Source organism: Nycticebus coucang, chromosome 4, assembly GCF_027406575.1.
Source record: "Nycticebus coucang isolate mNycCou1 chromosome 4, mNycCou1.pri, whole genome shotgun sequence".
Classification (NCBI taxonomy): Eukaryota; Metazoa; Chordata; class Mammalia; order Primates; family Lorisidae; genus Nycticebus; species Nycticebus coucang.
The window spans coordinates 86,335,979-86,362,406 of record NC_069783.1 but is presented as its reverse complement, the minus strand read 5'-3'; the positions used below and the strand labels follow the sequence as shown (position 1 = coordinate 86,362,406).

Here is a 26,428-nt window from a genome sequence, read left to right as displayed (position 1 = left end):
TCCTAGTGATGCTCTACAGAGCTGGGGTTTAGCAGCTATCAACCAGGATATTCTGGGCCTTGGATACAAAGGTCAGAACCTGAGGAATGTATCAGATCCCAAAGCAAAGAGAAAAAATTATTTCCCATTTGTATCAAAGATATGCACTGTGGCGGTGCCCATAGCTCAGTGGGTAGGGCGCTGGCCACATACGCTGAGGCTGGTGAGTTCAAACCCAGCCCAGGCCAGCTAAAACAGCAATGACAACTGAAAGAACAACAACAACAAAAATAGCCAATCATTTTGGCAGGTGCCTATGGTCCCAGCTACTTGGGAGGCTGAGGCAAGAGAATCGCTTAAGCTCACGAGTTTGAGGTTGCTGTGAGCTGTGACACCACAGTACTCTACCCAGGGCAACACAGTGAGATTCTGTCGCAAAAAAGGAAAAAAAAAAAAAAACAATATGCACTGTATTGAGTATAGTCTTGCCAAGTGAGTTTTCATATAGAAACAAAATAGTCACTGAGTTTATTTTAATTGACTAAAAATAAATACGTCAATTAAAAATAAACAAATAGGCTTGGCGCCCATAGCACAGTGGTTACGGCACCAGCCACGTGCACCGAGGCTGGTGGATTCGAACCTGGCCCAGGCCAGCTAAACAACAATGACAAGTGCAACAAAAAAATAAATAGCCAGGTGCTATGACGGAAGCCTGTAGTCCCAGCTACTTGGGAGGCTGAGGCAAGAGAATCGCTTAAGCCCAAGAGTTCGAGGTTGCTATGAGCTGTGACGCCATGGCACCAAGGGCAACATAGTAAGACTCTGTCTCAAAAATAAATAAGTAAATAAATAAAATAACAAAAATATATAAATAGGCTAGGCATGGTGGCTCACACCTGCAATCCTAGAACTCTGGGGGGACGAGGTGGGAGGATTCTTGAGCTCAGGAGTTCAGACCAGTCTAAGCAAGAGCAAGAGCAAGACTCCATCTCTACTAAAAATAGAAAAATGAGCCAGGCACTGTGGTGCACGCCTGTAGTCTCAGCTGCATGGGAGACTGAGGCAGGAGGATCACTTAAACCCAAGAATCTGATGTTGCTATGAGCTATGATGATGCCAATGTTCTCTACCCAGGGTGACAAGAGATAGACTCAGTGACTAAATAAATAAATAAATAGAACCCAACTGCTTGGTAGAAATAGAGGACCTAACTGGAACAAAAGGGAGGATACCCTGAGAACCTGAGTGCCCTCCAGAACACCTCCACCCCAGTGAGGAAACTTACTGCCTTGTTAACAGCCATTCGGAGTTCAACTGCACCCCCAAACTTCTGGCTCACAGCTCGGCTCACTGGGACGTAGGCCATTGGTATGACCTCAATGGGGATTCCCTTGTGCCACTGATCCCCAAGGTTCTTTGAATCTTTCCTGGAAAGAGTCAAAAAGCACAACAAAAGTAAGTAAGCTCAATGGTTAAAAGCACCAAAACCAAGAGTGGGGTTAATGAGATGCTGGGAGGCCAAACACTGTGATCAAAGGCAGTATATGCAGAGCTTCAAATGTTATATTTAAAGGAAACATCTGATTAATGTTCTACTTTAAGAAATGAGATGCTGGGCGGCGCCTGTGGCTCAAGGGGTAGGGCACCCTCCGCATATACCAAGTGTGGCAGGTTCGAACCCGGCCCTGGCCAAACTGCAACAACAAAAAAATAGCCAGGCATTGTGGAGGGCGCCCATAGCCCCAGCTACTCGGGAGGCTGAGGCAAGAGAATCACCTAAGCCCAGGAGTTGGAGGTTGCTGTGAGCTGTGTCACCACGACACTCTACTGAGGGGGATAAAGTGAGACTCTGTCTCTAAAAAAAAAAAAAAAAAGAAATGAGATGCTGGAAGTAAGTGTGACAAGAATGTTAAAATCTGACATGCCTGACTTTGGGGTTATATAGATATTTAATATTTAGGCTCTACCTATAGCTATAATAGTTCATAGTAAGTGAATACACACACATACATGTATTTTAAGTTAATAGCAACAAAAAATGCTTCCTACTAGACTCCTTAAAGGAGAACGTGAGAGCCTCATCAAAGACTGCCTATATGTTTCAAGTTGCCCAAGAGGAAGCAGGGTATGTTGAACTCTGCTTACTCTGAGGCTGCCTGTCTTCACAGGGATACGTGTGTCACAAGCAATATATGGGATATGCTCTGTTAACAGGTGACAGGCTGTTTCCTCCACCTCCACTGGATACATGAAATAAGACTGGAGACTCGGGGGGAGACAAGATGGCGGACTGAAGCCAGCTTTCAACAAAGGCTCCCGTCCAGAAGGAGAGTCAAGGGACAGGAATTTAGTAAGTATCCTGGTGGACTTGAGCCTCACAAGAGAGAAGGCTGAAGAACGCACATCAACACCGCTGAGGCAAGTTGTGATCACAAGGACGCAAACAAAAGGTACAAAATCCACCACCAAGCGGACGGGAGTCCCCCTCCCCCATGAGACCGGCTCTAGAGCCCCACAATTGAACAAGCGGGCAGAAATTAAAGGCCCTCCCACTACACTCCACGGGAGAGACCTTCTAAAAACTGGACCTACCTCCCCTACTGGGGTGCCGTGGCGTTCTCCTGCCGGACATAGGGCTGAATAAAACTTTGGGAATCCTTTGCCGGCAACCCTGAATCCCCGGCGCTCCCCTCCCGCCCACTGAGGTCTGGAGGCCTGTCCCCCAGGACTTCGGATCCTTGGGTGATTTCTCAAGGGGAGTGGACAGTCCCCGAGTTGCGACTGGTCAGCATTGACTCTGAGGCGCGCGAGTGAGGAGAGGGCACCGGGCTGAGGGGGAGTCACGCCTCGCGGCACTTCCCTGCGGTGCAGTACAGCAACCCTCCCCGGGCATACGGGGCCCAAGACTGAATAAGACTCTGGCCTCCCCGCTGAGAGCTGAGAGCCCCTACTCTCACTCGGGGTCTGAGGGCCTATCCCCCAGGAGTTCGGCTCCCTGGGTGATTTCTCGAGGGGAGTGCACAGTGCCTGAGCTGCGTCAGGTCAGCGCTGACTCTGGGACACGTGAGCGAGGAGAGGGCACTCCGCTGAGGGGAAATCAAGCCTTGGCGGCACTTCCCTGCGGTGCAGTGCAGGAGCCCTCCCCGGACCGCAGTATTGCGTGAAACTGAATGAAACTCTAGCTTCCCCCCGCCCCACTCCCAATCGGGGTCTGGGGGCCCATCCCCCAAGAGTTCTGATTCTTGGGGGATCTCTTAAGGGGTGTGGACCCAGCACAAACTGCAGCCGCTCAGTGCTGACTCTGGGGCACGGGACAGAGGAGAAAAGGGTCGCCTGAGTGCCCACACCAGAGCAGCAGTTCCCTGGAGGTAGATCAACAGCCGTTTTTTCTTTAACGGCAGAACGCTCACTTCTGGATATTCTGAGGCCACACCCCCTGTCTCCCTGGGCAACCAGAGGAGGCCACCGGTGACACTGCTCACAAACCCGGAAGCCTCCAGGGTGGGGCCGACCCAGAGAGGTGTTCAGACGCAATTCTCCAGCAGCAAAGACGTTTGAACTCAAAACAGCCCGTCTTCTGTAGGCGACGACAGGAACAGAGACAGAACCTCACAAAGTTGTCTGTTCTGTTCTGTTCTGTTAGCAGCATCCATCAGGGACGGGGCTAAGCCTGAGTGAACACCTCCTTCCCATCACCTGCATCAAACACTCAAAGATGTCAGGCCCCATCTCCTCCTGCTAGATAGCGGCAGTCTGTGGGGGCCTGGCAGACTTCCTTGCGATTCAGGCAGGTGCAAACCCCTGGAGTGTCTGTTCACTGCAGGCAACTGGGTTAGCCATCTGCAGAGATACCAGTGACTGGGTCCGACGGAGGGGCAAAGTGGGGAAGGAGACGTCAACCTTCCCAGACTGCTCTGTTTGCTGGGTGGCTCCTCCTGACTCCACGCTGCACTGGGGTGAGCTGTGTCAGAGGAGTCACCAGGCCCCTGTGATCCAGTTCCCAGAGACCTCTTGAACCCTTCCACCAGAGACAAGTGCCGATTGAGACAGTTGATTCGGACCTTTTGAACTGGGCTAATAGACTGAGGACTCTTCAGGCGGTGCCCTGGGTGTGCGATTGTAGGAAGGTTTGATTCTCCTTTTCCAACTGGGGCCAGAGGTGGGCAGGCGGGGTGACTTAATTGCTGATTTTTCCACACAGCTGAGACTTCAAGCCAGAGTAGAAGTTGCAATAGGATCGAACAGAAACCAGCTGAAAACAAGACAGAACCACTTTGCTCCACCACACCAGACAGGGCCCCAGTTTCTCAGGCCACAACACTGTACGGGCCCTCGATAAAACCCCAGGGGAAAAACCAAAGGGAGTAACCCATGGGGCGGAATCAGCGGAAAAACTCTGGTAACATGAATAACCAGAATAGATCAACCCCCCCAAGAAAAGATACGGCAGATGTGATTGAAGATCCCATTCATAAACAACTGGCTGAGATGTCAGAAGTCGAATTCAGAATTTGGTTTGCAGACAAGATTAATAAAATGGAATTAGGAATTCGAGGAGAAATTCAAAAATTGTCTCAAGAATTTAATGAATTTAAAGACAAAACCACCAAAGACTTAGACACACTGAAACAAGAACTTACAGCCCTCAAAGATATGAAAAATACAGTAGAATCCCTCAGTAACAGAATGGAGCAAGTAGAAGAAAGGATTTCTGACATTAAAGATAAAGTCTTCGAACGCTCCCAATCTCTCAAAGAGGAAGAGAAATGGAGAGCAAAAACGGATCACTCACTCAGAGAGCTCTCAGATAATTCGAAAAAAAACAACATAAGGGTTATAGGAATTTCGGAGAATGATGAAGTGGCTGCCAAGGACACAGAGGCCCTTGTACATGAAATTATGAAAGAAAATTTTCCAGACATGCCTAGAGAATCTGAAATTCAGATAGCAGACAGCTTCAGAACCCCAGCACGATTCAACCCCAATAAGCCATCTCCCAGACATATCATAATTAGCTTCACTAAAGTTAACATGAAAGAGAAGATTCTCAAAGCAGCCCGGCGAAAGAAAACTATAACGTACAAAGGTAAGAATATTAGAATAACTGCAGATCTCTCTGCTGAAACTTTTCAAGCAAGAAGAGGCTGGTCATCAACTTTTAATCTCCTAAAGCAAAAAAACTTTCAACCCAGGATCTTGTATCCAGCTAAACTGAGTTTCATCTATGATGGAGAAATTAAATACTTCAATGACATTCATATGTTGAAAAAATTTGCCATAAGTAAACCAGCTCTTCAGGATGTTCTCAGACCTATCCTCCACAATGACCAATCCAATCCTATACCACAAAAGTAAACTCACTCAGAAACTTCGGATCAAACTCCAACTTCCACACTGGCGAAAGGATTAAAAATGTCCACTGGACCTTTGAAAAACTCGATACCCAAAATTCCACCAGACTTATCAATACTCTCCATCAATGTGAATGGCTTAAACTGTCCTCTAAAGAGGCATAGGTTAGCTGACTGGATACAAAAACTCAAGCCAGATATTTGTTGCATACAAGAGTCACATCTCAACTTAAAAGACAAATACAGACTCAGGGTGAAAGGATGGTCATCCATATTTCAGGCAAATGGTAATCAGAAAAAAGCAGGTGTTGCAATTTTATTTGCAGATACAGTAGGCTTTAAACCATCAAAAGTAAGGAAAGACAAGAATGGTCACTTCATATTTGTTAAGGGTAATACTCAATATGACGAGATCTCAATTATTAATATCTATGCACCCAACCAGAATGCACCTCAATTTATAAGAGAAACTCTAACAGACATGAGTAACTTGATTTCCTCCAGCTCCATAATCCTTGGAGATTTCAACACTCCCTTGGCAGTGTTGGATCGATCCTCCAGAAAGAAGCTGAGCAAAGAAATCTTAGATTTAAACCTAACCATCCAATATTTAGATTTAGCAGACATCTACAGAACATTTCATCCCAACAAAACTGAATACACATACTTCTCATCAGCCCACGGAACTTACTCCAAAATTGATCACATTTTAGGTCACAAGTCTAACCTCAGTAAATTTAAAGGAATAGAAATTATTCCATGCATCTTCTCGGACCATCATGGAATAAAACTTGAATTGAGTAACAACAGGAATCTGCACACCCATACAAAAACATGGAAGTTAAATAACCTTATGCTGAATGATAGCTGGGTCAGAGATGAGATTAAGAAAGAAATCACCAATTTTTTGGAACAAAATGACAATGAAGACACAAGCTATCAGAACCTCTGGGACACTGCAAAGGCAGTTCTAAGAGGGAAATTTATAGCACTGCAAGCCTTCCTCAAGAGAACAGAAAGAGAGGAAGTTAACAACTTAATGGGACATCTCACGCAACTGGAAAAGGAAGAACATTCCAACCCCAAACCCAGTAGAAGAAAAGAAATAACCAAAATTAGAGCAGAATTAAATGAAATTGAAAACAAAAGAATAATACAACAGATCAATAAATCAAAAAGCTGGTTTTTTGAAAAGGTCAATAAAATAGATAAACCTCTGGCCAACCTAATCAGGAAAAAAAGAGTAAAATCTCTAATATCATCAATCAGAAACAACAAAGACGAAATAACCACAGACTCATCAGAAATCCAAAAAATCCTTAATGAATATTACAAGAAACTTTATTCTCAGAAATATGAAAATCTGAAGGAAATAGACCGATACTTGGAAGCACACCACCTTCCAAGACTTAACCAGAATCAAGTGGAAATGTTGAACAGACCCATATCAAGTTCAGAAATAGCATCAACTATACAAAACCTCCCTAAAAAGAAAAGCCCGGGACCAGATGGTTTCACGTCAGAATTCTACCAAACCTTTAAAGAGGAATTAGTACCTATATTACTCAACCTGTTCCAAAATGTAGAAAAAGAAGGAAGACTACCCAACACCTTCTATGAAGCAAATATCACCCTGATCCCCAAACCAGGAAAAGACCCAACAAGAAAAGAAAATTATAGACCAATATCACTAATGAATATAGATGCAAAAATATTCAACAAGATCCTAACAAACAGAATCCAACAACACATCAAACAAATTATACATCATGACCAAGTTGGTTTTATCCCAGGGTCTCAAGGCTGGTTCAATATACGTAAATCTATAAATGTAATTCAGCACATAAACAAATTAAAAAACAAAGACCATATGATTCTCTCAATTGATGCAGAAAAAGCTTTTGATAATATCCAGCATCCCTTCATGATCAGAACACTCAAGAAAATTGGTCTAGAAGGGACTTTTCTTAAACTGATAGAGGCTATCTACACCAAACCCACAGCCAATATCATATTGAATGGAGTTAAATTGGAATCATTTCCACTCAGATCAGGAACCAGACAAGGCTGCCCATTGTCTCCATTGCTTTTCAACATTGTAATGGAAGTTTTAGCCACCGCAATTAGGGAAGAAAAGGCGATCAAGGGTATCCATATAGGGTCAGAAGAGATCAAACTCTCGCTCTTCGCAGATGATATGATTGTGTATCTGGAAAACACTAGGGACTCTACTACAAAACTCCTAGAAGTGATCAAGGAATACAGCAGCGTCTCAGGTTACAAAATCAACATTCATAAATCGGTAGCCTTTATATACACCAACAACAGTCAAATTGAAAAAGCAGTTAAGGACTCTATCCCATTCACAGTAGTGCCAAAGAAGATGAAATATTTGGGAATTTACCTAACAAAAGACGTGAAAGATCTCTATAAAGAGAACTATGAAACTCTAAGAAAAGAAATAGCTGAAAATGTTAACAAATGGAAAAACATACCATGCTCATGGCTAGGAAGAATCAACATTATCAAAATGTCCATACTACCCAAAGCAATATATACTTTCAACGCACTCCCTATTAAAGCTCCACTGTCATATTTTAAAGATCTTGAAAAAACATTACTTCGTTTTATATGGAATCAGAAAAAACCTCGAATAGCCAAGACATTACTCAGAAATAAAAACAAAACAGGAGGAATCACACTACCAGACCTCAGACTTTACTACAAATCGATAGTGATCAAAACAGCATGGTATTGGCACAAAAACAGAGAAGTAGATATCTGGAATAGAATAGAGAACCAAGAGATGAATCCAGCTACTTACCGCTATTTGATTTTTGACAAGCCAATTAAAAACATTCAGTGGGGAAAAGATTCCCTATTTAACAAATGGTGCTGGGTGAACTGGCTGGCAACCTGCAGAAGACTGAAATTAGACCCACACCTTTCACCATTAACTAAGATAGACTCTCATTGGATTAAAGATTTAAACTTAAGACATGAAACTATAAAAATACTAGAGGAGAATGCAGGGAAAACCCTTGAAGAAATTGGTCTGGGTGAGTATTTCATGAGGAGAACCCCCCGGGCAATTGAAGCAGCTTCAAAAATACACTACTGGGACTTGATCAAACTAAAAAGCTTCTGCACAGCTAAGAACACAGTAAGCAGAGCAGGCAGACAGCCCTCAGAATGGGAGAAGATATTTGCAGGGTGTAACTCTGACAAAGGTTTAATAACCAGAATCCACAGAGAACTCAAACGCATCAGCAAGAAAAAAACAAGGGATCCCATCGCAGGCTGGGCAAGGGATTTGAAGAGAAACTTCTCTGAAGAAGACAGGCGCACGGCCTTCTTCTTATGAAAAAATGCTCATCATCTTTAATCATCAGAGAAATGCAAATCAAAACTACTTTGAGATATCATCTAACTCCAATGAGACTAGCCTATATCACAAAATCTCAAGACCAGAGATGTTGGCGTGGATGCGGAGAAAAGGGAACACTTCTGCACTGCTGGTGGGAATGCAAATTAATACATTCCTTTTGGAAAGATATATGGAGAACACTCAGAGATCTAAAAATAGATCTGCCATTCAATCCTGTAATTCCTCTGCTGGGCATATACCCAGAAGACCAAAAATCACAACATAACAAAGATATTTGTACCAGAATGTTTATTGCAGCCCAATTCATAATAGCTAAGTCATGGAAAAAGCCCAAGTGCCCATCGATCCACGAATGGATTAATAAATTGTGGTATATGTATACCATGGAATACTATGCAGCCTTAAAGAAAGATGGAGACTTTACCTCTTTCATGTTTACATGGATGGAGCTGGAACATATTCTTCTTAGTAAAGTATCCCAAGAATGGAAGAAAAAATACCCAATGTACACAGCCCTACTATGAAACTAATTTGGGACTCTCACATGAAAGCTATAACCCAGCTACAACTTAACAATAGGGGGAAGTGGGAAAGGGGGGGTGGGTAGAGGGAGGGGGATCGGTGGGATCACACCTGTGGTGCATATTACAGGGGTATTTGCGAAACTTGGTAAATGTAGAATGTAAATGTTTTGGCACAGTAACTGAGATAACGCCGGAAAGGCTATGTTAACCACTGTGATAAAAATGTGTCAAATGGTTTATGAAGTGAGTGTATGATGCCCCATGATCATATCATTGTATACAGTTATGATTTAATAAAAAAATTAAAAAAAAAAAAAAAAAAAAAAAAAAAAGACTGGAGACTTCTGCTTCAGCCTAAGGGTAATGCAATCAGTTTGCAACCTCTACCTTCAGCTGGAAGCAAGACATAAACTCTCCTAGACAATGCCTTAAGTCTCAGCTATCAGTCTCAAAAAGTTGGAGTCGTCCTCCATCTCTCTATTTCCTCTTCTATAAAACAGGAATGAGGCTTGGGGATCAAAACTCCCTCTTCAGTCAGCAGTTCAGAAAGCCAGAAACTGTACCTGAAATCAGCGATCACGATGAAGCGACTGGCATAGCCAGCCACGATCTTCTCCTGGGTCAGGCAGCCTCTGTGGTTAGAAAAGAAGCAAATGAACACAGGAGTATAACAAAATCTCAATCTGGGAACTAAGATCAGATAAACAAACTCTAAATCTACTCAATCCTGGCACTTAAAGAGAAATTTAACTTTTAACTTTTTTTTTTTTTTGCAGTTTTTGGACGGGGCTGGCGCCCTACTCCTTTGAGCCACAGGCACCGTCCAACTTTTAACTTTTAAAAGGACATGCCCAATCCATCATGCTGTATCTGGTAAAGGACTATAGGAACACTAGCCTGTGTCTGGGAGAAACCTAGAGTGGTTCCCGTTCGGGCCAGGCATAATCCCATCCAAGATGCGTCTAACATGATTCTTTGTGCTTAGAGAGATGTCATCTAGACATGGTATGAATGGGAGGATCAATAACCTGAGGAAGACAAACTTTGAACAATGTGCCCAATCAACTATTTGACAGGGTGATGGAAAGGAGAGAGCCCAGATCGTGGGAAATCAGCACATCTGGGTCCAGGCCTACTTCTAGTGCTAAGCATCTAAATTATCTCCTACCTGCAGTCGAGAGATTTAAATAACACATATAAAAATCATCTAAACAATAATGTGTGATCTTAAACAAATATTGTGTCATTCAGTAGCCTGACTGATTATGTAAGAACCAGCAGAACAGGACTTCATTCTTTTCAACTCACCATTCCCTGCCTGCCCAAATCTCAACTTAGGAAACACCCAATTGGGTAGCACCCGTGGCTCAGAGGGGTAGGGCGCTGGCCCCATATGGTGGAGGTGGTGGGTTCAAACCCACCCCTAGCCAAAAACTGGAAAAAAAAAAAAAAAGAAAGGAAACACCCAATTAATGTCTTCCAAATGAATGAATAGCATCCCTAACTGCTCACAGAGGTAAGCATGGCTTTAAAGCACAAGTCGTATATTGGTGCCCATAGACCTGATAATCTAGCCTGATAATATTTTGATTTGGCCTGGACAATAAGTTTGAATCAACAGAAGAATGCAGATCCGCAGAGAGCCCACTAAGATGAACAAGCACACTAAAAAGGCCCAGCTTCCTTGTCACCAGATTGTTGTTCCCAGCCAGAAACACCAGTCTGGATCTAAGGCAATAGCAGACAGATTCATGTCCAACACAACGGCAACTTGCTCATTCTAGATCCCATCCTGCTTTGCTAAGGATCAACTGGTAGACAATCTTTAGCAAGAAACACTCACCCACCACCCTTGATGAGATTCAGATCAGCATCTACTTCATCAGCACCATCGATGGCGAGGTCAATCTGTGTCAGGGAGAAGTAAAGATACAGAAAACACCAAGAGCTCTCGAGGGGAGGCTGTATGCTAATCCCGACTGGACAATAACTCATCAGATCCTCTGTGGCCCTATTAGCAGGAACAGTAGTCTCATTTACCAAATCAAGAAACTGAGGCTCCAAAGGTTAAGCTGCTCCACTGGGGTCACGAGGAAACTAGCACAGGACCTGGGACTCAACTTGGGTACAGCTCTCACAATGACTCCTAACTCCCTTTTCCCACTCATCAGCTTCTCTGTGGACAAGCTGGAACTATTTAGAACATGTGAGCTGTTCATGCCCCAGGAAGCAAAAATTAGTTGAACATTCTCAGTGTGAGTTGTATCATGCCCCAGGAAGCAAAAATTAGTTCTTGGGGATAGGAGAGAGATCTTAGCCATTACGGTTTTGGTCCTCCAAATTTCATTGAGGGTAGAGGGTCAACGGGGAGGAAAAAAGCCAAGAAAAACTGATACAAATATCTCTGCACTAATTGTGGGCAAATTGACAGGCAATTTCAAGTAGACACGAAGATCAGATGAGGGGATATATCTAAAGATGATAACAGACATTCAAGGTGTTCCTGAGTTGGAAATTATTTGAAGCACTACTGCTCAGACTCCACTTGTCTGGGCTTGCCACTCCCTCTATTAGGTGGTTCTACCAGCTCCAAAAGCCATCAAGGGGCAAATGAGTTCATTCATCTTTCAAAAACCAAAATCAATGCCTCAACACTCATGGCACAGTGGTTATGGTGCCAGCCACATACACCAAAGATGGTGGGTTCAAACCCAGCCCGGGCCAGCTAAACAAGGACAACTGTAACAAAAAATAGCTGGGCGTTGTGGTGGGCACCTATAGTCCTAGCTACTGGGGAGGCTAACACAAGAGAATCACTTAAGCCCAAGAGTTTGAGGTTGCTGTGAGCTGTGACTCCATGGCCCTCTACCCAGGGCAACAGCTTGAGACTCTGTCTCAAAAAAAAAAGAAGTACACTTCTCATCACTCACGGTAGTATGCATGGACAAAGTGGAAACCTAAAGTACATTTTTTTCCACTTTTGGCCAGGGCCAGGCTTGAACCCACCACCCCCGGTATATGGAGCTGGCGCCTTACTCCTTGAGCCACGGGCGCCACCCCCTAAATTACATTTTTTTAAAACCAGCAGTATGCAGGGTACAAATTCTATTCATGTTGCAGTTACTAAGTTGCTTGGCATGGGCATTGTAGCACAAGTATAAAGCCAACACAGTTTCATGTGAGGCATGCTTACTTCCATCCTTTTACAGATTTTGGCCTTTGTCTGAAGTTACAGCCTGTATTCCCCCAGTCTGCACCAAGCCTTGGGCCGGCTGCACACTGTGACAATTCTCTGGGACATGGAAGGTAGCAACTTTTTACCTAGGTTCCAAACCTAACTTCATCCTAAAGCATTCTCCTCACAACCACTGAATAGATAATCTGCCTGTCTCCCAGGCTATATCCATAGAAATTCCCCAACAGCTCGTTCTCATGGTTCTTACTAACCCCTCTGAGGCCCATGCATACCATGGCTACGTGGGTTACTAGACCACAATCACGTCCTGACACCAATCCAGCTTGCTTGCCCTCTCTCCCTTCCCCCACCATGACCAGCTCATTCCACTCATTCTGTCCTTATCCCCTAGTCTGAACAGTGTGCACACATACTCACATGCCCATGTGGAAATGTTTCCATGGCTGTCATCCACCATCTCAGGAATGTTCTCTCCTGCCCTTGCCACAGCCTTTACAACTCATTTCAAACTTTACCTTCTCCCACAAAATCGAACTAGCATCACACTAGAACCGGGAGCACCTGAGTTCAAATTCTGGTTCTGCCACTTACAGTGTGGCCTTCGCAAATAACTTACCCTCTCTGTGCCTTTTCACATCTATAAAGTGCGAAAATTATGGTACTGATTAGAGATCAATTTCTAATGGCTCAGAAAGCGCCAGGTAGGATGATATGCATTATTGCCCACTCACACCAACTCCAGCCTGCCCCTGTACATGACAGTCTTTATCACAAAACTTCATTTTAATCTGCCTTCAAATGCCTGTGACTGCCTCAGATGATTCCTTCTTACTTCACTTAAATGTAAGCTCTGAGGGCTGGCTCCTACCTCTGTAGGAGGACCTCAGGAAGCCCTGGATCCGGCCCTAGGTCCAGCCCTGGGTTTGTCCATATCCTCTTCACTACACTCAGACCAAGCCCTCGAAGTTAAACCAGAAGGAACATACTGTAAACTAACCACCTCTACACCTGTGACCTCAGCCATGATTAATACTCAGAGTTCAAGAAGAAAAATTAGTGTAACTAACTGATCTTTTCCCTACACTTGACAAAATATCTGAAACCTACAAACAAGTGGCAGCCATAAAAAAAAGGAGACAGACACAGCAGTCTGACTCTTTCTCTCTTACCTCTGGGTGTCGATCCAGATCACTGAGCGTTAAACCATACTGCAGGATGAGCTGACGGGCCTGAGGAAGACAGAAAAAGCACCCATAATCATCTGTATACTCTGGGTACAAGACGAGGACTCTCAGAATTCTTTTGGATCCAAGTTATCAAACACTGAGGCTCCCAACCTAGCTCGTCAAGAGATAGGAGATGGAGCCAAGAATGGCCAAACTGCTAATTCAACGTGGGAGACCGAAAAAGGCAAACAGCACACAGTGAAGATTCCGTTCCACTGATAAGCTAAGAGCGCCCCTCAGTGACTTGCTACTGCAGGCAATGCCAGTCTCCTAAAGCTTTAGGCCGTACAAGAGTTACGAAAAACTCCTAAAATATATAATAAAACACAAATCACAAAGCATTAGAAACGTTTTTAAAATAATCCAACAGGCTCAGTGCCCATAACTCAGTAGTTAGGCGTTGGCCACATACATTGGGGTTGGTGGGTTTGAACCCAGACTGGGCCTGCCAAACAATGACAACTACAACAAAAAATAGCTGGGCATTGTGGCGGGCACCTATACCCAGCTACTTGGGAGGATGAGGCAAGAGAATCGCTTAAGCCCAAGAGTTTGAGGTTGCTGTGAGCTGTGACGCCACAGCACTCTACCAAGGGTGACATAGTGAGACTCTGTCTCAAAAAATAATAATAAAATAATCTAACAATAAAGACTGAGGAATCACTATGATTTCTAGGCCATATGGTTAAGGATACAGGGAAAAGTACATATACACTTGGAAAAGCATAACAGGCCAGAACTCTACAATGGATAAGTATGAAATGGCAAATTTAAAGCACGAGACAGGGAGAGATTCAGGATCTTTAAGAAAAAGTCAGCACCGTTTACTTTATAGACAAGCCTCATAGGCACCCTTTTCAAAAGGCTGACATAAGTAGAACAGTGGATTGGGCCACCATGTAACTCTGAGCAGGATTTCAAAGCTAGAATAAAGGTACCAGGAACTCTTGCATTTGAACACCCAAGTCCATGTCATTGCTTGTAATATGCAGAGGAACCAAACCATGGAAAACTTTTCTGCAAAGGTATACCTTTAAAACATTTTCTGCTTAAAGTAAAGAGCATCTCAGAGTAGTAAGCAGAAGGTCCAGATTCTAATCTTAAATGAGCCAGCCATGTGGCCCTTGGTTTTTCTGTAAAAGACGAAAATGGATGAAACAACCAAGGCCATTCTTCTAATCTAACATCCTAAAACAATAAAAATATAACACTAAGACCCTGAAATTTACAACATGTAGGCTATACTTGGATCCTAATTCAAACTCTTAAAAATATTTTTAAAGACAATATTTTTGAGTATTTTTCAATATTTTTGAATCCTAGAGTTTTATTTGATGCTACTGAAGACTAGAGTTAATTTCTGAGCATTGTTTGATTTTTAAAGGACTCCCTATTTTTCAGAGATTAATATGAATATGAAATACATGCAATGAGTTGATCTTATGCCTAGAATTTATTCCCAAAATAACAAGGGTAGGGGAGTGATTGAGGTATACACGAAACAGAATTGGCCATGAATTGATAACTGTTTAAACTGGGTGCTGGGTACATGGAAGTTCATTTTGTTGTTCTTTAGCCTTTTGGGATTTTTGGTTTGGGGGCGGGGGTAGGTTTTGAGACAGAGTCGCACTCTGTTGTCCTGGGTAGAGTGCTGTGGCATCATCCTAGCTCACAGCAACCTCAATCTTGGGCTTGAGTAATCCTCTTGCTTCAGCCTCCCAAGTAGCTAGGACTACAGGTGCCTGCCATAATGCCCAGCTAACTTTTTCTACTTTTAGTAGAGAAGGTCTCAAACTTCTGAGTTCAAGCAATCAGGCCTTGGCCTCCCTAACTGCTAGGATTATAGGCAGGAGCCAAGTGCCAGCCATGTTCATTGCCCTTTTTTTTTTTTCCTTTGGTTGCAGTTTGGCCGGGTCTGGGTTCGAACCCGCCACCCTCGGTATATGGGGCCGGCGCCCTACCGACTGAGCCACAGGCGCCGCCCTCATTGCCCTTTTTAAACTTCAAAATTTTCCATAGTAAAAAGCTAAAATAAAATTTGGTTGAAAAAAGCAAGTACTTATTAAAGAGAAATATATAATGAAGGAGGGAAATAACAAAAATAGTACTGGTGGATTATTTCTCAGTCCCTAGATTTCTCCAACAGTAGTTTAGTGAAGCCATCCTAATTCTAGACCCTGAGGCTATACAACATTGGCAAAGTCTGGAAGGCAGCCGCCAGAATGGCCCCCAACAGTCCTCACTTCCTGATGTTCATGGCTTTAGGGAGTCCCTTTCCACATGACCCAGGGTTGGTCTGTGTGACCAAAGGCACACAGCAGAAGTGACGGTATAACACTTCTGATTAGTTCATAAAGAACTACAGAGGAAGGGGGTGGGGTGTAAGGGTGGGGGTTGGCATGCTCAAGTGATCAATCTTTTTCATACACATAGGATGCGCACACACAGGTATTATGAACCAATCATATACTGCTAACCGATCAAGGCTTTCTAAAGAATAACCACCACACCCTGAACAAGGAGTGGGCTCTCCTTCCTCTACAAGGCACCTATCTCTACTTCCCTACCATGTACTTGTTAAAATACACATAAATATAACAATAATTTATTCCATAAACACAGAGTGCCAGACACGATGGACACTGGAGACAGTAAAAACACACCTCCCACTCACAAGAGCCTCCTATTCTTATTAAAATGCATGTACCTCAAATGATCACTGTCTGTCTGAATCTGCCTCCTCAACACAACCCCTAGCCACCCATTCCAGAACCTGACCAGAGCCTGGCACCAGGACGGTGGCGTGCTAGGTGAATGCTCTCTACGTTCTGCAGCCAGGAGGCCCACTGGGATCCCTCTCCCATGCCCCCGACCCAGCTTCTGAAAGCAATGGGACACTCCCATCTTCCCAGATAGGAAATAAGCAAACAAAGCAAAGAGATAACCTGTACTTCCTTCAAACAAGTCTATACTCATATTCTCAATATGGGTTCAGGAATTCTGCCAATTTGTGAGGATGCAAACTGAAGTCTAGGACCCTGTACAAGGACCTGGAGGTTCTCCTGGGATGGAACAGCGTAAGCCAACCCCCATGGGCAGGTCCGCAACTCTCCCTTCTTTCCCACTTTTGACTCAACTCTACAGATGCCTTTGAATGTCCCTGCAACTGTGATTACAAAGAAGCGATAATCACAAGTGGCCTCAGCCTCATCCTTCCTAAATATTACGTGTTGAATTGTGTTCTGCCCCAAAAAGGTATGTTTGAGTCCTAACCCCCAGTACCTCAGAATATGTCCTTTTAGATATATGGTCTTTAAAGAGGTAACCAAGTTTAAATGAGGTCATTAGAGTGAGCCCCAATCCACTATGGCTAGTGTGTTTTAAAAAGGGGATATTCTGACACACAGAGCAAACGAACATCATGTGCACATGAAGGCAGAAATTAGGTTAATGAGCCTTTGAGCCAAGGGTTGCAGCAACCCACCAAGAGCTAGGAGAAAAGTACGATTTTCCTTCAGACCATGAAGGAACCAACTCCACCATCACTTTTTTTTTTTTTTTTAAGAGATGGGGGTCTCTGGCGGCACCTGTGGCTCAAGGAGTAGGGTGCCGGTTCCGTATGTCGGAGGTGGCAGGTTCAAACCTAGCCCCAGCCAAAAAAAAAAAAACAAGAGATGGGGGTCTCACTGTTTCCCAGGATGGAGTACAGTGGCATTATCATAGCTCACTATATGGGCTCAAGAAATCCTCCTGCCTCAACCTCTTAAGTAGCTAGGATTACAGACATGCACCAACACACCTAACAAATATTTTCTTTTCAATTTTTTGTAGAGATGAGGTCTCACTGTGTTGCCTAGGCTGGTCTCAAACTCCTGGCCTCAAGCAATCCCTCCAGCCTCAGACTTCCAAAGTGTTGGGATGACAGATGTGAGCTACCTTACCATCATCAGCCTCTACCATCACCATAATCTCTTGGCCTTTTAGCCTCCAGACTATGAGGGGGAAAAAATCTCTACTTTTAGCCTCCAGAATTGTGAGACAATGAATTTGCTTTTTAAGCTAATCAATTGTGGAAACTTACATCGAAGTTACTTAGCAAAATAATACATCAAGTCAACACAACAGTCCTACTATGAGGGTTCTGACCCACCACTGGCTCAGTCAGCACATTCAGGCCTCCAGTGCTGGCTGAGATCAGCACCTGCTAGACAGCAGAAGCTTCCAGCTGGCAAACTAAAGAGTCTCTGAGGATATGGCGCAAACACCCCTGGCCTGCCTCTTCTGGCCAGAGCTCTGTAAAGTGCAGGGAGCCAGGAAAGCTAATGATGAGCTTGTGCTTCTGAAAAAATAGGAAGCAATGCCTTCTCATTACCATCCCACAGCTGGTGCCCCCAAATGTCTGATTAGGGACAAGTGGCACGTGGCAGTCTTCCTGTTTTTCATGAATTTCACAATTGAACCTGCAAACTCTACATTTTCCTTTCCACCACCTAGTCAAGATAGGACTGAAGACAGAGTAAGCAATAAATTCTGCTTTTACCTTAGAAGACCAGATCCAGCTTTCAAATGCTTTATTTTGCTTTCATTTTACAGGACAAATCTACCCAAATCATTTAAACCTTAGAGGTTTACTTGTTAAAAAATAGGATACCTAGGCTTGGCGCCTGTGGCTCAAGCAGCTAAGGTGCCAGCCACATACACCTGAGCTGGCGGGTTCAAATCCAGCCTGGGCCTACAAACAACAATGATGGCTGCAACCAAAAAATAGCTGGGCATTGTGGTGGGTACCTGTAATCCCAACTACTTGGGATGCAGAGGCAGGAGAATCACTTGAGCCCAGGAGTTGGAGGCTGCTGTGAGCTGTAATGCTACGGCACTCTACCCAAGGTGACAGCTTGAGGCTCTGTCTCAAAAAAAAAAAAAAAAAAGTACAAAATTGTTGGAGCTCAGAAAATGATAATCTGAAACGAAGGCCTCAGATGCCACAGGTTTTTTTTCCCTGACCTTTTCCCCTCCTGTCCCTAGCCCCTCATTTTCTCCCAAGGCTACCCACAGAAACTAGAATCCCTCTTCCCCAAGGCTGGTCATAGAAACCAGAAAAGATTTTCCCCAAAGCCAGCCATACCCTAAATTTATTATTCTAACTTTCCCCTACCTTTCTGTGTAAGAACTGGCCATAAAGAAATTAGGTAATCTTTTCTTGTTTGTAAGTCATGAGACTCCCCCATTCCAGAGAGGGTCCTGCCCAATATTCAGAAGGAAGGAATGCTGCCCAAAAGCCAAGAACCACCTGAAGAAACAGGACTTGCTGGGTTTCCAGTCTGTCAGTGTTAGATGATACTCTTTTTGTCCAATCATATTTCTGAGTAGCTGTCCACACTTTGTTAAACCTAAGCATAAAAACAGACGGTTTCTCCTGTGTGTTTTTATCTTCCTTCTGAGGGCTCCTGTATCTTGTAAAATCAGGATCAGCTAAATAAATTTGTATGTCTTTCTTCTACTAAGCTGACTTTGCCAGTGATTTTCAGCAAACTTTCAGAGGATGAAGGGGACATCATTTTCCCTTGACCCCTAGGAAAAAAAATAATTTTTTTTTTTGTTTGTTTTTAAGAGACTGAGTCTCACTTTGTCGCCCTCAATAGAGTCCCGTAGTGTCACAGCTCACAGCAAACTCTAGCTCTCGGGCTTAGGCGATTCTCTTGCCTCAGCCTGCCGAGTAGCTGGGACTATAGGCACCTGCCACAATGCCTGGCTATTATTTTTGTTGCAGTTTGGCCGGGGCTGGGTTTGAACCCGCCACCCTTGATACATAGGGCCAGCCCCCTACTCACTGAGCCACAGGCACTGCCTCCCTACAAAAAAATTTTAATTTCCTTCCAATTATTTCAGAAGATTCTATTTGGCAAACTTAACACAAAATAACTTTGCATATGAGGGGGTGGGGACTCAAACAAGTAAATTTTAAAAGGACCAGGAACTATGAAGAACTCCTCTACTCAACCAGAATCAACCACCATTTTCCAGTCTGGCCATACTGTGATCAATTATCACCATACAGCACAGGTGGGTGAGAAAGTTATCCTAAAAACACAAGATTGGACTTTCAGACAAAAGTGGCGATATGGACACCTGTGTTTAGTTCAGGTCCTTTCCTAAACCTCACCAAAACTACAAGAAAGGAATTTTTCTTAAAGGCATAAACCTCACTAAGGAAGAAACAGCAACTTTTAAAAGCTAGACCCTCTGCTAGACAATGGTAAAGGGCAGAAATAAGGAAGAGAAATCGTGGAAAAAGCTAAGGAACAACTAAATAAACATCACAAGGCTGGGCAAGGTGGGTCACGCCTATAAACCTAGCACTCTGGAAGGCCAAGGCAGGAGGATTGCTTGAGCTCAGGAGTTCCAGACCAGCCTGAGCAAGATCTAGACACCATCTCTAAAAACAGTCAGACGTTGTGGCGGGCGCCAATAGCCTCAGCTACTCGGGAGGCTGAGGCAAGAGGATCACTTGAGCCCAAGAGTTTGAGGTTGCTGTGAGCAATAACGCCAGGGCACTCAACTCTGGGCAATGGAGTGAGACTCTGTCTCAAAAAATAAATAAACAAACATCACAGACCCTTCCAAAAGTCTCAGGAATCAGTGATATCTTGAACTTCAAGACATGAAGGTAGAAATTTTTTGTTTTTTGTTTTAAAAAGGGAAGACTGGTTGAAAAGCTATTCAAAAATCTATTATACATCAAATCCTCCTACCCTACTCCCAAGGTAGATGTTCAATCTCTGGAGAAAATCAAACAGCTGGTCTTAGGACTAGGTTGCCAGGCACACTTAAGGACAAAGGTATTGTTCAGTGAACTTTTGCTGCAAAACAGGTACTCCAGAACACAGTGTTTAACAGAGCAAATATTTATTATTTCTCGTAATTCCATAGACTGGTAAGTCTAGGGCGACTAGTGTAAGGTGGCCTCATTCACATGCTTGGAGCCACTCTCCACACAGCCTCTCATTCTCCAGACTTATCACAGTTTGTTTATGTTGGGCCTCAGGACACACTAACTCCAAGTATGACTGTAGGGGACCACATATGTCACCCTAAAATATACTTCTTTGGTATATTTCATGTTGGTTATTCTGAGAATCTGCAGACCAATGAGTGGCTCTGAAAGGCTGCAATTTCATAAAGGAAATTTACATCTATAAAGGAAATCTACTTTAGGAAAAGTATCTATCAGGAAGAGGGTGCTCAGAGACAACTTTTATTACCTAAGAGACTTTCTATCTGCAAAACAAGTTTTATTCACCATATATATCCTCCCTTCACCTTCCCATAATTTGTCTCCACACCCCCTCAGAACCAGCCCCTATTCCTTTCTATAGCTCAAAATACCATATAAATTTCAATCACCTGGCCCTTCTTCAAGTCTCACATTTTTGTGAGACTCTTGTGTATACATACATAATTAAATATGGTTTTTCTCCTGTTAATCTACTTTGAGAAAGAAAGAAAAGTAGCTCAGAGCAATCTGAAGAATGTGAGGTATATGGCTCAGCATCCATAGCTTAGAGAGTAGGGCACCCGCCACACATACCCAAGCTGGCGGGTTTGAGCCCAGCCCAGGCCTGCTAAACAACAATGACAACTGCAACAGAAACATAGCCAGGCACTGTGGTGGGCACCTGTAGTCCCAGTTACTGGGGAGGCTGAGGAAAGAGAATCACTTAAGCCCACAAGTTTGAGGTTGCTGTGAGCTGTGACACCACGGCACTCTACCCAGGGCGATATAGTGAGACTATGTCTCCAAAAAAAAGCATGTGAAGTATGCAAAGTGTATCTGGCCCAGAAAAACATAAAAATAAGGTTCTCTTGCTGGGGTTAACAGTTTAAGGGCATATTCTTTTATTTTTTTCTTTTTGTTTATTTCCAGACTAGCCAAAAAATTACCTAATATACAAATTGTACAATATAACCCTTACCTAGTATCATAATGTTCCTAGAATGTGTTATACAAAGAACAATGCACAGCCAATCAATTTATATTCAATTTAAAAACAGTCCCTGCTTTTGTTCAGGGCAATTTGAATCTATCTCCTGGGTTGCAGTCCTCAAACTTGAAACAAATAAACTCTCTACCTATATTAATTTTGCCTCTACTTCTTCCTTTACATTGACAGCTTTCTATCAGTTTAATTCACGGTCCAGGCAAAGAACTTAGGGCAAGATGGAAGCAATTTTTCCCTCCCCTACATTCACATGGTGGGAAAATGGTTCCAGTATCAAGAGAGGTCAAGGCCCAATGTAAAAGCACTTTTCAAGTCCCTGAGGGCATCTCATTCGGTGATGTCCCATTGGCAAAGTCACATGATCATGCTCAGGTTTAAGGAGACACTGCAAAATGTTGCAGACACTTTCTCCCATCTGCCACAGGAGTTATCCAAAAACAAGAAGATTAAAATTGAGAATACGGACAGATATCTTTCAGTCCTCTTCACCTAACACTGCCAGGATGTGGGCAACCATGCATACCCCTCCTGATGGGAGAGAATTGTTAATAAACTAATAGAATAGAGAAAAAAAAAAGATCACAGCACACACCTATCCCTTTGTCTGATTAACCACCTGGGGCTTAAGATGTGTTTCTAAGAGCTTGTTTCCACAGTACCTGAAAAGAACGGAGAAGATAGAAGGAACACGTGACCCTCTCTGCTCTCACCAGACTATATTCCAAGGACCCTGATAAGCCAGCCTCACAGAGGAATGAGAAAAACAAACTGCAAGAGAGACTTTACCTAACAAATGCAATCAGTGTAACCCGGCTTATGGTACCCTCGATGAATCCCCAACAATAAAAAAAAAAAAAAAAAAAAGAAAGAAAGAAAAACAAACAAACAAAAAAAGCCCTTTCACAGCTGCCTCTTGTTATTGGCCTGTAGTAATAAACTTTCTTTCCCTTTTTTAACCCCAATAAAAAACCCAGCCCCTTGTCCTTGGGAGAAGTAAAATAAACTTTCCTCCTTAAAACTCTAATAATCTTTGTGTCTAGAATTCTTTCCTGTCAGTACTATGAGCTCACACCCTAATACCTACCCAAAAAAGAAGTGGGCAGGCTTCTCCAAGACACCAGACCACTAAGGGAAAGAAAGATGACCTGACATCAGGAGGTCCCCAAGACAATAGGGCTCCATAAAGGAGGTGAACTGCAAGACCCGGGAAACCATTTTTTTAACTGGAGAAACTGTCTGAAGCTTTAGCGGTCTTCTTACAGCTCCTCCAGAACCTTATCCTTTACTTCAGAATTCCTTGCCCAGGTTTTCCTTTACCCTCTCCTCTGCCACCCACAGAAATTTTGATAGCACCCTTTAGAGAAAAACTTTACCCAAGGGGAGAACTTTCAGTAGTTTACACCCTCGGACCAAGGCAGAACTTAGAGCTCTTAATAACGAATTTCTAGATCCTAGCCTAGAATCCTATAGATTTTTCGAGGGAGTTTAGTCTTTAACTATGAGAAGTTATGAACCTGGCTATTTAGATCTCTATCATTTGGTTCATATGTTAGTATCTAAAAGAAATGAAGGAAATGGGTACCAAAGTCTGACAGGAAATCATTAAGTGAATTTCATAAACAAATGGCTGAAGAGGGCGGCGCCTGTGGCTCAGTCGGTAAGGCGCCGGCCCCATATACCGAGGGTGGCGGGTTCAAACCCGGCCCCGGCCAAACTGCAACCAAAAAATAGCCGGGCAGTTGTGGCGGGTGCCTGTAGTTCCAGCTATTCCGGAGGCTGACGCAAGAGAATCGCTTAAGCCCAGGAGTTGGAGGTTGCTGTGAGCTGTGTGACGCCACGGCACTCTACCGAGGGCCATAAAAGAAAGACTCTGTCTCTACAAAAAAAAAACACAAATGGCTGAAGAACAAAAATAAAAAGCTTGAGAATTAGCAAACCATTTAGCTCAAGTAATTTCCCAAACATTTCCTAAGATTACTTACTGGTCTAAAGTCCAGCATTGTAAACAAGGACCAAACGAGACTGTGCTGGACTGTTCTGAAAGATTTGAAAGGGTTTTTTGGGGTGGCGCCTGTGGCTCAGTGGGTAGGACACCAGCCCCAAATACAGAGGGTGGCGGTTTCGAAGCCTGCCCCTGCCAAACTGCAACAAAAAAAAATAGCCGGGCATTGTGGCAGGCGCCTGCAGTCCCAGCTGCTCTAGAGGCTGAGGCAAGAGAATCGGAGGTTGCTGTGAGCTGTGACGCCATGGCACTCTACCAAGGGTGACAAAGTGAGACTGTCTCTAAAAAAAAAAAAGAAAGAAAGAAAAGAAAAAAATATTTCAAAGGGTTTTTAAACAGTATTTGGGAATAAAGAAAAGTCTATGGAATGATCGGAATGATTCTTTTATTCAATACAACCTTCTTTAACGGACTGGCCAAGGTGGTCAAAATGTACCAAAGAAATTGAGATTCTGTGCCCCTCAGAACTAGTGAACCTTGCTAATAAACTGGCCAGAGTTATACAATAGAAAAAAGATAGCAAAGCCACTAAAATCATAAATCTACAGTTTCAACAACTTACTGGTCAGCTTATCAGATCTAAACAGAAGGCATCCCTTTCTAAAAAAAACAAACAAAAAAAAAAAAAAACAAGTCTCAAATATCCCAAAATGTCTGTTAATTATTACAAGAAAACAGAACACCCAAAGAAAAACTACAGAAAGCTGAAATAGGTACAGAAACAAAAAGAAAATAAAAGAAGAAATGGGGGACTCTGAAGCAATAAAGAGGGCTTTCCCTTCCTCCTAAGCAATACTCTGGAGGAGGTGCGGCTACATATAAGTAGAGAACAAACCAAACCATCAGCTGACATGGGAGATGCGTTTCTGTTCTGAATCCTACCCTGTTTTTTTTTTTTTGTTTGTTTTGTTTTGTTTTGGAGACATAGTTTCACTTTGTGGCCCTCGGTAGAGTGCCGTGATGTCACAGCTCACAACAACCTCAAACTCTGGGGCTCAAATGATTCTCTTGCCTCAGTCTCCCAAGTAGCTGGGACTACAGGCACCTGCCACAACACCCACCTATTTTTCAAGGCACGGACTCTCTCTGGCTCAGGCTGGTCTCGAACCAGTGAGCTCAGGCAATCCACGCCTTGGCCTCCCAGAGTTTTGTTTTTTTTTTTGTTTTTTTTTTTTTAAGACATAGTCTCACTATGTTGCCGTGGATAGAGTGCCACGGCATCACAGCTCACGGAAACCTCAAACACATAGGCTTAAGCAATTGTCTTGCCTCAGTTTCCCAAGTAGCTGAGACTAAGGTGCCCGCCACAGCACCTGGCTATTTTTGCTGCAATTGTCATTGTTGTTCTAGCAGACCTGGGCCAGGTTCGAAAGCGCCAACCTTGGTGTATGTGGCCAGCATCTTAACCACTGAGCTACAGGTACCGCCCAGGATATTTAATTTCTTAAGGGAAACTACTCATAAATCTAGATTGAGTAACTGGAATTCCTACATACATGCCATACTCCAAAATTTAAAAGCAGCTGGGGGGGGGTGGCTTAACTGGACACTGCCATAGCTGGATCCCCAGTCCCAGTTTCTCTCTCATAATATAACCTTTATTACATTGTTGAAAGATCAACCCGACCCCATACATTGGACATCAGAAGGACAAATAGCTGTTCAAGAAATAAAGGTCGGCATGGTGGTGGGTACCTGTAGTCCCAACTACTTGGGAGGTTGCTATGAGCTGTGATGCCACGGCACTCTACCCAGGGCAACATAGTCTCTGTCTCAAAAAAAATAAATAAATAAAAGTGATCACTTGAGCCTTGGCTGGGCAATATAGGAACACCCAGTCAAAAAAGAAAAAACAAGGAAAAGGAAAATCCTACAAGAGCTCCCCCTTTGGTCCATCCAAATTATCAGCTACTGTTTTAACTTTTTGTTCATGAAAACCCTGGCAGATTTTTGGGTCTTCTAACCCAAAAATCCATGGGACAATATAGACCTATTGACTACTTATTTACAGTCAGCAATTAGACTTTGTGACACATGTGCTAGCCCCTTCTCTGAGGGCCATTTCAGGTGCTGTCATGCTTCATGAGGCCAGTAAGGAAATTATAATGGAGGAGGATCCTTTGATGATAATATGTACCTTATTCTGCAGAACCTTTTATTTTGTTTTCTTTTCTTTTTTTTGAGACAGAGACTATGTTGCCCTGGGTAGAGTGCCATGGCATCACAGCTCATAGCAACCTCAAACTCTTGGGCTTAAGTGATTCTCTTGCCTCAGCCTCCCAAGTAGCTGGGACTATAGGCACCTGCAACAATGCCCGGCTATTTTTTGGTCATAATTGTCATTATTGTTTGGCAGGCCTGGGCTGGGTTTGAACCCGCCAGCTCCGGGATATGTGGCTGGCACCCTAGCTGCTGAGCTACAGGCACCCAGCCTGCAGAAGCTTTTAAATTCACATGATTCACAACACTTTTCTGCTAAAAGACTGGCTTCTTACAAAGTACTTTTCCTCCACATTATTACCCTCTCTTACTATAATTCTCTTAATCCTGCAAGAATAATTCCTGATGAAACCAATGAGATAGGTCATGACTGCATTTTAGTAATAGAACAGCTTTTGATGTCCAGAAAGGACTTAAAGATACCACTGAAAAATGCTATTTACCCAGTTCACAGATGGAACATAACTAAAAGATACAATTCCAACAATGTAAAAAATACTAAACAGACTGCGCTGTTGTGTCTCTCACAGACATCATGA

General features: G+C 43.4%; 1 protein-coding gene across 1 annotated transcript in view; it reads right to left on the bottom strand.

The window, feature by feature from the left end:
* Positions 1–26,428, bottom strand: part of RPIA (ribose 5-phosphate isomerase A) — a 55,539-nt gene that overhangs the window by 8,046 nt on the left and 21,065 nt on the right. The window contains exons 4-7 of the mRNA XM_053588096.1: positions 13,611–13,670; positions 11,089–11,153; positions 9,809–9,877; positions 1,268–1,409 (exon numbers count right to left, since the gene is read on the bottom strand). Of these exons, the coding sequence (XP_053444071.1) occupies positions 1,268–1,409; positions 9,809–9,877; positions 11,089–11,153; positions 13,611–13,670 (336 nt within the window). The remainder of the gene's footprint in view (positions 1–1,267; positions 1,410–9,808; positions 9,878–11,088; positions 11,154–13,610; positions 13,671–26,428) is intronic.